The following is a 12865-nucleotide window of genomic DNA, read 5'->3' as shown; positions in this document are numbered from 1 at the left end:
AGGGTTTTGTTCCCATGGAGACACACTGATCTGCGTATGACCTGTAGTCACAAAATATTATAGAATTTTTCTTTCAAGAATTTTTGCAAACTTGATTCTATTTTTTTTCAGCTTTTGTATTCTGGACAACATAAAAAATGGTTGCTGTAATAGGCATTATGTTTGGTTGAATGGCTGGACACTTGCTAATAATATGTTTTCTATTTCAGGTCAGATTTCAGTTGAAGGATTTATGGGATATCTAAGTGGAGAAGAAAATGGAGTTGTTCCACCTGAAAAACTGGATTTAAATGAAGATATGTCTCAACCCCTCTCTCATTATTTTATTAATTCCTCGCACAATACCTACCTCACAGGTGACCTTTTTTTTTCTTCTTTATGAGCGTTGCATCATATGCTGTGGCCTTGACAATCTGTGACGGTGTTAGGGCTAGCGGAACGCACCGAGTAAATATAGAAGTTTTATTGCAATAGATGCATTCGCAGCCCGGGGTCCACCATGCAGGAGAACCTGCTGCTAGCAAACGGCAGAACTATATGGTGGTATGAACTAACTCTGTTACTTCACAGAGTAGCCGTGAAATCAACGCACTGCGCCCTGTTTGACTTCACAGAGGCACAGGCTAACTACCCAAGTGAGAGCAGTCAGTGGTCATGCATGCCCACAAAACTCGCCGGAGGTGCCAGCATTCTAGGGGCTTATTTCAGCCTGGTCCCCGAATACATACACACAAAATCTCCTCACCGGAGGTGCCAGCATTCTAGGGGCTTATTTCAGCCGGGTCCCTGAACACAAACTCTCATGACCACACTGGCGCAAAGCACATAACATAGAGAGATACTTGCGTGCGGCCATGCGAGCCTTAAATAGTTGCAGCACGTATAGGACCTTCCTAGAAGGACCAATGAGAGGCTGCTACAGAGCCTGCGCACCTACACCAAAAGTCATTATCTCAGTAAATTAGAATACTTTATCACACCTGCTTGAAAAATGATTTTAAAATCCGAAATGTTGTCCTACTGAAATGTATATTTAGTAAATGCACTCGATACTTCGTTGGGGCATCTTTTGCTTCAATTGCGTCAGTAACATCAATGCGGCATGGCATGGAGGCAATCAGTCTGTGGCACTGCTGAGGTCTTATGGAAGCCCAGGTTGCTTTGATAGCTGCCTTCAGCTCATCTTCATTGTTGGGTCTTGTGTCTCTCATCTTCCTCTTGACAATTCCCCATAGGAATCTATGGGGTTAAGGTCAGGCCAGTTTGCTGGCCAATCAAGCACAGTGATACTGTTGTTTTTAAACCAGGTATTAGTACTTTTGGCAGGGTGGACAGGTGCCAGACCTCAAGCAGCTTGGATTTTGTGCCTCTCCACTCTTCCTTCAGACACTGGGATCTTGATTTCCAAATTAAATGCACAAATTTACTTTCATCTGAAAACAACACCTTGGACCACTGAGCAACAGTCCAGTTCTTTTTCTCCTTGGCCCAGGTAGGACACTTCTGGCGTTGTCTATTGGTCATGAGTGACTTGACACAAGTAATGCAACACTTGTAGCCCATGTCCTGGATACGTCGGTGTGTGGTGGCTCATGAAGCAATGACTCCAGCAGCAGTCCACTCCTTGTGAATCTCCCCAAATTTTTCTTAATAATCCTTTCAAGGCTGCGGTTATCCAGGTTGCTTGTGCAACTTTTTCTACCACACTTTTTTCTTTCACTCAACTTTCCATTAATATGCTTAGATACAGTACTCTGTGAACAGCCAGCTTCTTTAGCAATGACCTTTTGTGGCTTACCCTCCTTATGGAGTGTGTCAATGACTGTTTTCTGGACTTCTGTCAAGTCAGCAGTCGTCACCATAATTGTGAAGCCTACCGAAACAGACTAAGGGACCTTTTTATCCCCTTTCTGACATTGGACATAATAATCCGTCCGTGTGACCTGGGCTTGCCTGACCATGGATGGATTATTATGTCTGCCCGATCGCCCGCGCACATGGATGTTGTGCGGGCGATCGCAGCCGGGTGTCAGCTGATTCTGACAGCTGACACCCGGCACAAAGTGCCAGAAGCGGTCATGCAGCACTCCCGGCTCTTTAAAGGGACACTGTCACCTGAATTTGGAGGGAACAATCTTCAGCCATGGAGGCGGGGTTTTGGGGTTTTTGATTCACCCTTTCCTTACCCGCTGGCTGCATGCTGGCTGCAATATTGGATTGAAGTTCATTCTCTGTCCTCCGTAGTACATGGAATATCTTGTACAGAAATCTCCAATTTTTTTAAATTTGCTAATTTATTTATGTGCAAAAAAACAGTCAATCAGGTACATCAGATCAAAACAGAATTACTACAAAAATAGTGAATGCGACTCGGTATGCCGAGTCGCATTCACTATTTTTGTACTATTTTTGTAGTAATTCTGTTTTGATCTGATGTACCTGAAAAGTTTTTTTTCCCTCATACTGGGTATCGGCATACTCAGGAGAAATTGCACAACAAATTGAATGGTGTCATTTCTCATTTCACCCTTATGAAAATGCAATATTTTGTGTTAAAAGCATATTTGTGGAGAAAGTTAGATTTTTTATAGCTTGTTATAAACTTCTTTGAAGCACCTGAGGGTTCAATGTGCTCACCACAGATCTACATCAGTTCCCTGAGGAGTCTTTCCAAAATGGAATCACTTTTGGGGGATTTTTGTTGTTTAGGCACATCAGAGGCTCTCCAAGCGCGACATGAAATCCGCCAATTGTTCCAGCAAATTTTGCATCCAAAAAGTCAAATGGTGCTCCTTCCCTTCTGAGCTCTGCCTTGTGCCCAAACAGTGGTTTTCTCCCTTATATGGGGTATCAGCATACTCAGGAGAAATTGCACAACAAATTTGAAGTCAATTTTTTCCTGTTACCTTTGTCAAGATAAAAAATATTGGATCTAAAGTCAATTTTTGGTGAAAAAAAGTTAAATGCTGATTTTTTTTTTTTTTGTTCAAAAAATTCCTGTGAAGCGCCTAAAGGTTTATTAAACCTCTTGAATGTGGTTTTGAGCACCTCGAGGGATGCAGTTTTTATAATAGTATCACTTTGGGGTATCTTCTATCATATAGACCCCTCAAAGTGACTTCAAATGTGAGGTGGTCCCTTAAAAAAAAGTTTTGTAATTTTTACTGGAAAAATTTTAAATCGCTGGTCAACTTTTAACCATTATAACTTCATACAAAAAAACATTGTTTCCACAATTGTGCTGATGTAAAATAGACATATGAGAAATTTATTAGCTATTTTTGTGACATATCTCTGTGATTTGAGTATGAAAATTCAAAGATGGAAAATTGCGAAATTTTCCAAATTTTCTCCAAATTTCCGTTTTTTTTTCACAAATAAACGCAAGTCATGCCAAATAAATTTTACCAATATCATGAATTACAATATGTCATGAAAAAAACTTCTCAGAATAACCGGGATCCATTGAAGCGTTCCAGAGTTATAACCTCATAAAGTTACAGTGGTCAGAATTGTAAAAATTGACCCGGTCATTAACGTTCAAACCACCTTTGGGGGTAAAGGGGTTAAACGCTTAGGAAGCCTTTGTAGGTGTTTTTCTTAATTATTCTAATTTACTGAGATAATGACTTTTGGGTTTTCATTGGCTGTAAGCCATAAACATCAACATTAACAGAAATAAACACTTGAAATATAATCTATATAGCTTCCCATGGGCAGGTGCTGCTCAGCCCTTATTTATATTGAGGTCCGCTGACACAAGGTAAAGTTTAAATGCTAGAGATAGGTCCCCCCAATTGGGTATATCTTGTAGCGGTTTGATGGCTTTTACATTTTTTTGAGCAAAATACTGTTAAATAAGTACCCTATGTTATTTACATATACTATATTTATATACATATATATATTTCTATTTACTTACTGTAGTCAGACTCGTAGCTAGGGTTTTGGTTCAGGGGAGCGAAACTTCTGAGTGGGCCCGTAACCAGGTAACCTTGATTACAACTCGGTGACGTGCCCTAATAGTGGATAGTAGATACCAGCCCTACAGAACATATAAGAGATTGCAGCACAGTTACAGATAATGTTTTACCGCTGATGTTCTTTCTGATGGAATCATTCATTTTTCCCGTCTTTTCCATCTGGCCCAGACCAACATGACAACTTCTTCCAGTACAACTTGTCTGCACAGAATACAACAAAGACACATTTAACTTCTCATATTCCAGCCCCATCACCATCTATTCCCAACTTGCACAAACTCCTCATCCTGCTGATGCCCCAATACTGAGCCGCTGCTGCTGTATGTGTCCCTATTACTGCACCTGATATCCCAATACTGAGCTGCTGCCGTATGTGTCCCTATTACTGCACCTGATATCCCAATACTGAGCTGCTGCCGTATGTGTCCCTATTACTGCACCTGATATCCCAATACTGAGCTGCTGCCGTATGTGTCTCTATTACTGCACCTGATACCCCAATACTGAGCCGCTGCTGCCGTATGTGTCCCTATTACTGCACCTGATACCCCAATACTGAGCCGCTGCTGCCGTATGTGTCCCTATTACTGCCCCTGATACCCCAATACTGAGCCGCTGCAGCCGTATGTGTCCCTGTCCCTATTACTGCACCTGATACCCCAATACTGAGCTGCTGCCGTATGTGTCCCTATTACTGCACCCGATACCGCAATACTGAGCTACTGCTGCCGTATGTGTCCCTGTCCCTATTACTGCACCTGATACCCCAATACTGAGCTGCTGCCGTATGTGTCCCTATTACTGCACCTGATACCCCAATACTGAGCCGCTGCTGCCGTATGTGTCCCTATTACTGCACCTGATACCCCACTACTGAGCTGCTGCCGTATGTGTCCCTATTACTGCTCCTGATATCCCAATACTGAGCCGCTGCTGCCGTATGTGTCTCTATTACTGCACCTGATACCCCTATACTGAGCCGCTGCTGCTGTATGTGCCCCTATTACTACACCTGATACCCCAATACTGAGCCGCTGCTGCTGTATGTGTCCCTATTACTGCTCCTGATATCCCAATACTGAGCCACTGCTGCCGTATGTGTCCCTATTACTACACCTGATACCCCTATACTGAGCCGCTGCTGCTGTATGTGCCCCTATTACTACACCTGATACCCCAATACTGAGCCTCTGCTGCTGTATGTGTCCCTATTACTACACCTGATACCCCAATACTGAGCCGCTGCTGGCTTATGTGTCCCTATTACTGCCCCTGATACCCCAATACTGAGCCGCTGCTGCCGTATGTGTCCTTATTACTACACCTGATACCCCAATACTGAGCCGCTGCTGCCATGTGTCCCTATTACTGCCCCTGATATCCCAATACTGAGCCGCTGCTGCCGTATGTGTCCTTATTACTACACCTGATACCCCAATACTGAGCCGCTGCTGCCATATGTGTCCCTATTACTGCCCCTGATATCCCAATACTGAGCCGCTGCTGCCGTATGTGTCCTTATTACTACACCTGATACCCCAATACTGAGCCTCTGCTGCCATATGTGTCCCTATTACTGCTCCTGATACCCCAATACTGAGCCGCTGCTGCCGTATGTGACCCTATTACTGCACCTGATACCCCAATACTGAGCCGCTGCTGCCGTATGTGTCCCTATTACTGCCCCTGATATCCCAATACTGAGCCGCTGCTGCCATATGTGTCCCTATTACTGCCCTTGATATCCCAATACTGAGCCGCTGCTGCCGTGTGTCCTTATTACTACACCTGATACCCCAATACTGAGCCTCTGCTGCCATATGTGTCCCTATTACTGCTCCTGATACCCCAATACTGAGCCGCTGCTGCCGTATGTGACCCTATTACTGCACCTGATACCCCAATACTGAGGCTCTGCTGCCGTATGTGTCCCTATTACTGCACCTGCTGTGTGGTTCTCTGTGCCTTCTAAATTCTAAAGCACTGTCCCTTCTATAATATAGTAATGCCGGGTGCAAGTACCCCAGAAAACAGTGCCCATATTTTGCCCCCTAGAAAGTAATAATGCCCTCTGTGCCCCTTTGATAGTCACAGTAACCTGAGTTCCTCTATAACAATAAGTGCCCACTTTACATTTAATAATATCCCGAGTCTCCCCCTGTACAGCTCCCCTATGCACAGCATGATGCTCTCTTATACACAGTATAATGCCCCCTCACTGTATAGTACCACCCACACAGTATACTGACCCCTTAGTAGCCCCCAAACTGTTTGATGGCTCCAACACTATATGATGGACCCCTCACTGTAATCTCCATACTGTATGATGCCCGCCGAGATCTAGATAGCCTCCATATACAGTAGCATAAAGCACCAAATAGTCCACAATATAGTATAATGCACTCCCCATAGGCAGACTCTATAGCATAAGACAGCCCCCATAGTCAGACCCTGTAATAAGGCAGCCTCCACAGGCAGACACTAATAAAACAGCCCCCATAGGCAGACCCTGTAATAAGGCAGCAGCACCCATGAAAAATAAATACTCACTTCTCTTCTTCCTAGTTCCTGCGCTGCTCCCGCTGATCTCCTGACAGCGGGCGCCGGGCAGTGACGTCATCGTGCCTGCTGTTAGTGTTCTGGACGTCAGACTCCGACACTGACAGGGGGATGATGGGAGAAGGAGCGCAGCGTAGCGCTCCTTCTCCTATCAATGCAATCAGCTGTATTGGCTAAACTCCGGTACAACTGATCTTCCGATGATGGCGGGTGGTCCACTGCTGGCACGGGCCCCCCTGCCTGCTCAGGGGCCCCATAGCGGCCAGGCAGCAGAGCAGGGAGATCGATTCTCCCTGCTCTGCCGCAGCATGTAACTGTATCGGCGCGCTGCACGTGCCGATACAGTTACAGTAGCGTAGGCTTCGGGTGGGCCCCATCAGAGCACCAGACCCGCACCCTCTCCCCCCCCCCCCCCCCGGTAGCTACGCTACTGACTGTAGTGTATGTGCTCATTTAGTTTTTACCTTAGGTTTTGTAAGTAAAAAAAAATAGCAACACACACAAAAACATAGGGGACTTAGTCATCAAAAAAGAGTAAAAGCCATCCCACGGCGACCAAGTGTACCCAATCAGGATGGTCCCTAACTTTAGTAACTCACCTAGTTATGTGCAGACAGGTCTCAAAATATGAAGTCAGGCTACCTGTTCTTATTCTTAACCACATCCTCCAAAGAACTGACCTACTACTGGGCTCCTAGAGAGGTCATTTAGGTCTGTGGCTGCATTTAGTCAGGTATTTAGACAGCTAATGGCAATAACATCTCTAAGACATGACAAAAATAGCAGCTGTTTATAAAAATATGTCATAAAAATGTCAGAAGTAAACAAATGCCAACTACATGTCAGTACCGTCTCTGTGAGCTGAAATCCTAGAGAAGTCGAAATAAACTGTCTACAAAGTGCAACTGTCATAACAAAACTAACAGAAGAGCTGGATAGTCCATATTAGCGATACAAATGCTTTAAACCTGTCAACCGCTGAAAAGTGACCATTTTTTCGCTTATATTTTATTTCTGCTGCTCTACGTATGCCATATTTCTTTGTTTTATTTTTAAATGCGCCATACTGTTCCAAAAGCAATGGGCCATTTTATTTGGTGATAATTTTGATGGACTTTTCCAAAGAGGTTTGGCTCACAGGATTCTATGGGACTTGTTTTTAGGCTGCTCTGCATAATTATGTAGGGATGGTGGACTGCGCTGTAGCGTTCTTACCCATGAAGATACCAATTGCATTGTGTGTTATTATGTCCTCTATGTTTGTATATATATTGTGTCATGTGAGTTGTGTATAATGTAAGATAAGTAATGTTAATAATGTACAGTGTATAGGGTAGGACATAGTGTATAGGGATAGGTGGTTGGTTGTATTACTGACGATAAGATAAGATAGGATAGAGCTAATGTTTGGGATGAGCCCATAGTGGGAGGAGCTTAGTGTTAGGGCAAGTGACTGATTCCTGTAGATAGTTAGTTGGAGTAAAGGTACCGTCACACTCAGCGACGCTGCAGCGATATAGACAACGAGACGATCGCTACAGCGTCGCTGTTTAGGTCGCTGTAGAGACGTCAAACACGGCAACACCAGAACGATGCAGGAGCGATCCAGTGACGTACTTCTCGTTCTCGCTGGTTGTTGGCTCCATGTAAAAACATTGCTGGCATTGTTGCTTTTGCTGTCAAACATGACGAATCACGCCGACCTGACGACCAAATAAAGTTCTGGACTTCTAGCTCCGACCAGCGATGGCACAGCGGGATCCAGATCGCTGCTGCGTGTCAAACACAACGAGATCGCTATCCAGGACGCTGCAACATCACGGATCGTTGTCGTTCTCGTTGTGAAGTTGCTCAGTGTGAAGGTACCTTTAGTGTTTTAGAGTGTAACGTGAAAAGTGCTGCCGTGGAGTGATCTACTGTAGGAGACCTAAAGACAGAGATAATAAGAACCTGAGGAGAAGTAACTGACTGGTCATAGTGGCCCTCCAGAGAAGGGTTGGTGAATAGGATGCTGAGTCACGACTCCCTGAGCTTGCAACACCAAAGATAACAGGCCTAAACAAGACTGAGTTTTTTGGGACTAATGGGGGTCCTGAGTGGTAGATCTAGGGCGCCAGTAGTGGAAAAAAAATAGGATGCAGAACAACTGGGCGAGTAGAGAGACTCGCTGATCAGGACTGTGGTGTTGAAGTTGGGTTGTGGTGAAGTAAGGCTAAACCGTGTGCTTCACCGGCCCTGGATAGACTACAGAGGATGGATACTGTGTGAAGGAGAATGCTACATGCCTTAGAGAAAACGACTATAGGACTTTGTACCCGCTGTCCCTTGTAAATAACAGTCATCAAGTTATCGTTCAGTAAAGACTATGTTGGAACGATGGTCTCCTTTTATTGAACTGTGAAACCTATGGTCCTGTCCAGCCCACACCACTGGCTACCAGTAGCCTTCACGGGCCTAAGACCCTCACAGCTCCAATCCACACACCCAGACGGGATCCACATTTTCATGTAGTGCGCTGTAGCGTAAAAGGAGACGAGCGCCCCTCCGGCAGCTACTATCCTTCTCTGTGCTACAGTACAATTACACTGGGAGCCACTCCCTATTGTTAAAGACCATAACAAATTAGCACTAAACAAAAAACCCACATCTCTGGAATGGTACAGAGAATCAAAAATAATCTGGAATACTCAGGGGATTGCGGGGTTAAAATAACACCAAAAACTATTCGCTTTTGACCTAGTGACATGTCCTCTTTAAAAGTGTTATCTTATGAAAAGGTAGATAGATAGATAGATAGATAGATAGATAGATAGATAGATAAATAGATATGGGGTAGACACTAGATACGGTAGATATGGGATATATAGATAGATATGAGATAGATATATATTAGATAGATAGATATGAGATAGATATGAGATAGTTAGATAGATATGAGATAGATAGATAGATAGATAGATAGATAGATAGATAGATAGATATGAGATAGATAGATAGATAGATAGCCAGATAGATAGATATGAGATAGATATGAGATAGATATGAGATAGATATGAGATAGATATGAGATAGATATGAGATAGATATGAGATAGATATGAGATAGATATGAGATAGATATGAGATAGATAGATCTGAGATAGATAGATAGATATGAGATAGATAGATAGATATGAGATAGATAGATAGATATGAGATAGATAGATAGATAGATAGATATGAGATAGATAGATAGATAGATATGAGATAGATATGAGATAGATAGATAGATAGATAGATATGAGATAGATAGATAGATAGATAGATAGATAGATAGATAGATAGATATGAGATAGATAGATAGATATGAGATAGATAGATATGAGATAGATAGATATGAGATAGATAGATATGAGATAGATAGATAGATATGAGATAGATAGATAGATAGATATGAGATAGATAGATAGATATGAGATAGATAGATAGATATGAGATAGATAGATAGATAGATAGATAGATAGATATGAGAGAGATAGATAGATAGATATGAGAGATAGATAGATAGATAGATAGATAGATAGATATGAGATAGATAGATAGATAGATAGATATGAGATAGATAGATAGATAGATATGAGATAGATAGATAGATAGATAGATAGATATGAGATAGATAGATAGATATGAGATAGATAGATATGAGATAGATAGATATGAGATAGATAGATAGATAGATATGAGATAGATAGATAGATAGATAGATATGAGATAGATAGATAGATATGAGATAGATAGATAGATATGAGATAGATAGATAGATAGATAGATAGATAGATATGAGATAGATAGATAGATAGATAGATAGATAGATAGATAGATATGAGATAGATAGATAGATAGATAGATAGATAGATAGATATGAGATAGATAGATAGATAGATATGAGATAGATAGATAGATAGATAGATATGAGATAGATAGATATGAGATAGATAGATAGATATGAGATAGATAGATAGATAGATAGATAGATAGATAGATAGATAGATAGATAGATAGATAGATAGATAGATATGAGATAGATAGATAGATAGATAGATACAGTGCCGGCAAAAAAAATCTTTACAAGTTCAATGAAACCACAAAATCTTAATATTCAAGTGGATTCAAGTGTTTTATTGTGGATATTTTGTTATAATTAGTATTTTGTCATGTCACCCTTACATTTTATCACCATCTGCAGTCGTTTAGGCATGGATTCAGCAAGGCTGGCTAAGTATGTGGAGTCCATGTTTACCCGCAGTGTCTTTAGCACCTCCTTTAGTACTGTATATTTTGGGTCATACCGTGACACGGTACTCGGACGACGCACGACCTTTGAGCCTCCCCTGACCAGCCTGAAAGTGCTCTCATCACTAAACATCACTTTCTTCCACTCTTCAGATGTCCAATCTTGATATTTCTTACAAAAGGCAAGCCTTTTCTTCTTCATTGCTGCTGTGAGCAGGGGTTTCTTTTCGGCACGGTAACTTGGCAGACCCAGGTCCTTCTGCAGGCGGTGACGAATTGTCCTAGTTGCGATGTTCTGGAGGAGCATAGGGTACTTGTTTTTTAGTTCAACAGAAGCTTATCAGTCCTTGGTGAAGTCTTCTTAGGTGCGCCAGAGCCTGACTTCCTCTGCGGTACCATCCCAGGAGGCAATGATGCCGCCGGTACCATCCCAGGAGGCAATGATGCCGCCGGTACCATCCCAGGAGGCAATGATGCCGCCGGTACCATCCCAGGAGGCAATGATGCCACCGACCGCTTCAGTTGATAAATTGCTTCTCTTGACACTCCCAGATCTCTAGCTACAGTAATCACCAAATCTCCCTTCTCGAGCAGAGTCAAGGCACGGGATTTCTCTTCCATTTTAAGCTTCTTTCGACCCATTGTGGGAGTTAATAAAAAACTGAGGGAGATAATAAAAGACTGCCTAATAGCAAAACTGGCTGGGCTGCACATAACAACCAATCAGAGTGCAGCTTTCGCTTTACCAGAGCAGTGAAAACTGAGCGTTGATTGGTTGATATTTGCAACAAAGCCAGCTTTAATATTAGACAGTTTCTTATTATCTCCCCCATTGTGTACACTTTTAAAAAAGTGAAATTATGATGTGGATTTTATATGTAAAGATTTTTTTTGCCGCTATGAGATAGATAGATAGATATATATGAGATAGATAGATGGATAGATAGATATGAGATAGATAGATAGATATGAGATAGATAGATATGGGATAGATAGATATGGGATAGATAGATATGAGATAGATAGATATGAGATAGATAGATAGATAGATATGAGATAGCTAGATAGATAGATAGATATGAGATAGATAGATAGATAGATAGATATGAGATAGATAGATAGATATGAGATAGATAGATATAGATAGACAGATAGCGGGATGGGGAGCGGAATAGGAGGCAAAACATATGATGTCATCCGAAGCTCCTACACAGAGAACAGTTGCAGTGTGAAGGTCAACGGAAGGAGGACGGCCTATTTCCAACAAAGTCGAGGAGTGAGACAGGGCTGCAGCCTCAGTCCAATGCTCTTTAACATCTACATCAATGAGCTGGCAGTGGCCCTAGAGTCCTCCTCAGCACCAGGACTCACCCTCCATGACACCCAGGTGAAATTTCTGCTGTATGCAGATGACCTCGTGCTGTTATCACCAACTGAGAAAGGCCTCCAAGATCATCTGAAAATCCTAGAGACCTTCAGCAGCACATGGGCACTGCCAATCAACGAGAAAAAAACTAATATCATGGTGTTCCAGAAAAGAAAGCAGAAACCCACTGGCAATCCTACCTTTATGATAGACAACCGTCCACTTACTGAAACCAACAGGTACACCTACCTGGGCCTAGAACTCAGCCAGTCAGGGAGCTTCAAGCAAGCCATAGAGTCACTAAAAGACAAGGCATCCAAAGCCTTCTATGCCATCAGAAGGCGTCTCTACCACCTCAAGGCACCAGTAACCGTATGGCTAAAAATGTTTGACTCCATCATTGCCCCAATTCTTCTATACGGTAGTGAGGTCTGGGGCCCAGTCTCATACCCAAACTGGTCAAAGTGGGACGCTGGGCCGACAGAAATATTCCACCTAGAGTTCTGCAAGCATCTTCTCCAAGTCCATCGGAGCACATCAAATAGCGCCTGCCGAGCAGAGCTGGGCAGATACCCACTACACATCGCAATAAAGAAGAAGGCGCTGTCATTCAAGGCTCATCTACAAAGTAGCAGTCCCAGCTCCTACCATCACAAAGCCTTCCTACACCAGGAAGCCTCCCAAGA

The 12865-nt window shown here is 42.7% G+C and overlaps 1 protein-coding gene across 1 annotated transcript in view; it reads left to right on the top strand.

The window, feature by feature from the left end:
* PLCB1 (phospholipase C beta 1) overlaps positions 1 to 12865 on the top strand; it is an 865647-nt gene that overhangs the window by 580682 nt on the left and 272100 nt on the right. The window contains exon 10 of the mRNA XM_069768815.1: positions 210 to 356. Coding sequence (XP_069624916.1) covers positions 210 to 356 — 147 coding nt within the window. The remainder of the gene's footprint in view (positions 1 to 209; positions 357 to 12865) is intronic.

The sequence above is a fragment of the Ranitomeya imitator genome, chromosome 5 (assembly GCF_032444005.1).
Source record: "Ranitomeya imitator isolate aRanImi1 chromosome 5, aRanImi1.pri, whole genome shotgun sequence".
In the NCBI taxonomy this organism is placed as follows: Eukaryota; Metazoa; Chordata; class Amphibia; order Anura; family Dendrobatidae; genus Ranitomeya; species Ranitomeya imitator.
Note: the sequence above shows the minus strand (reverse complement) of the source record. Positions and strands in the feature narration are given on the sequence as shown.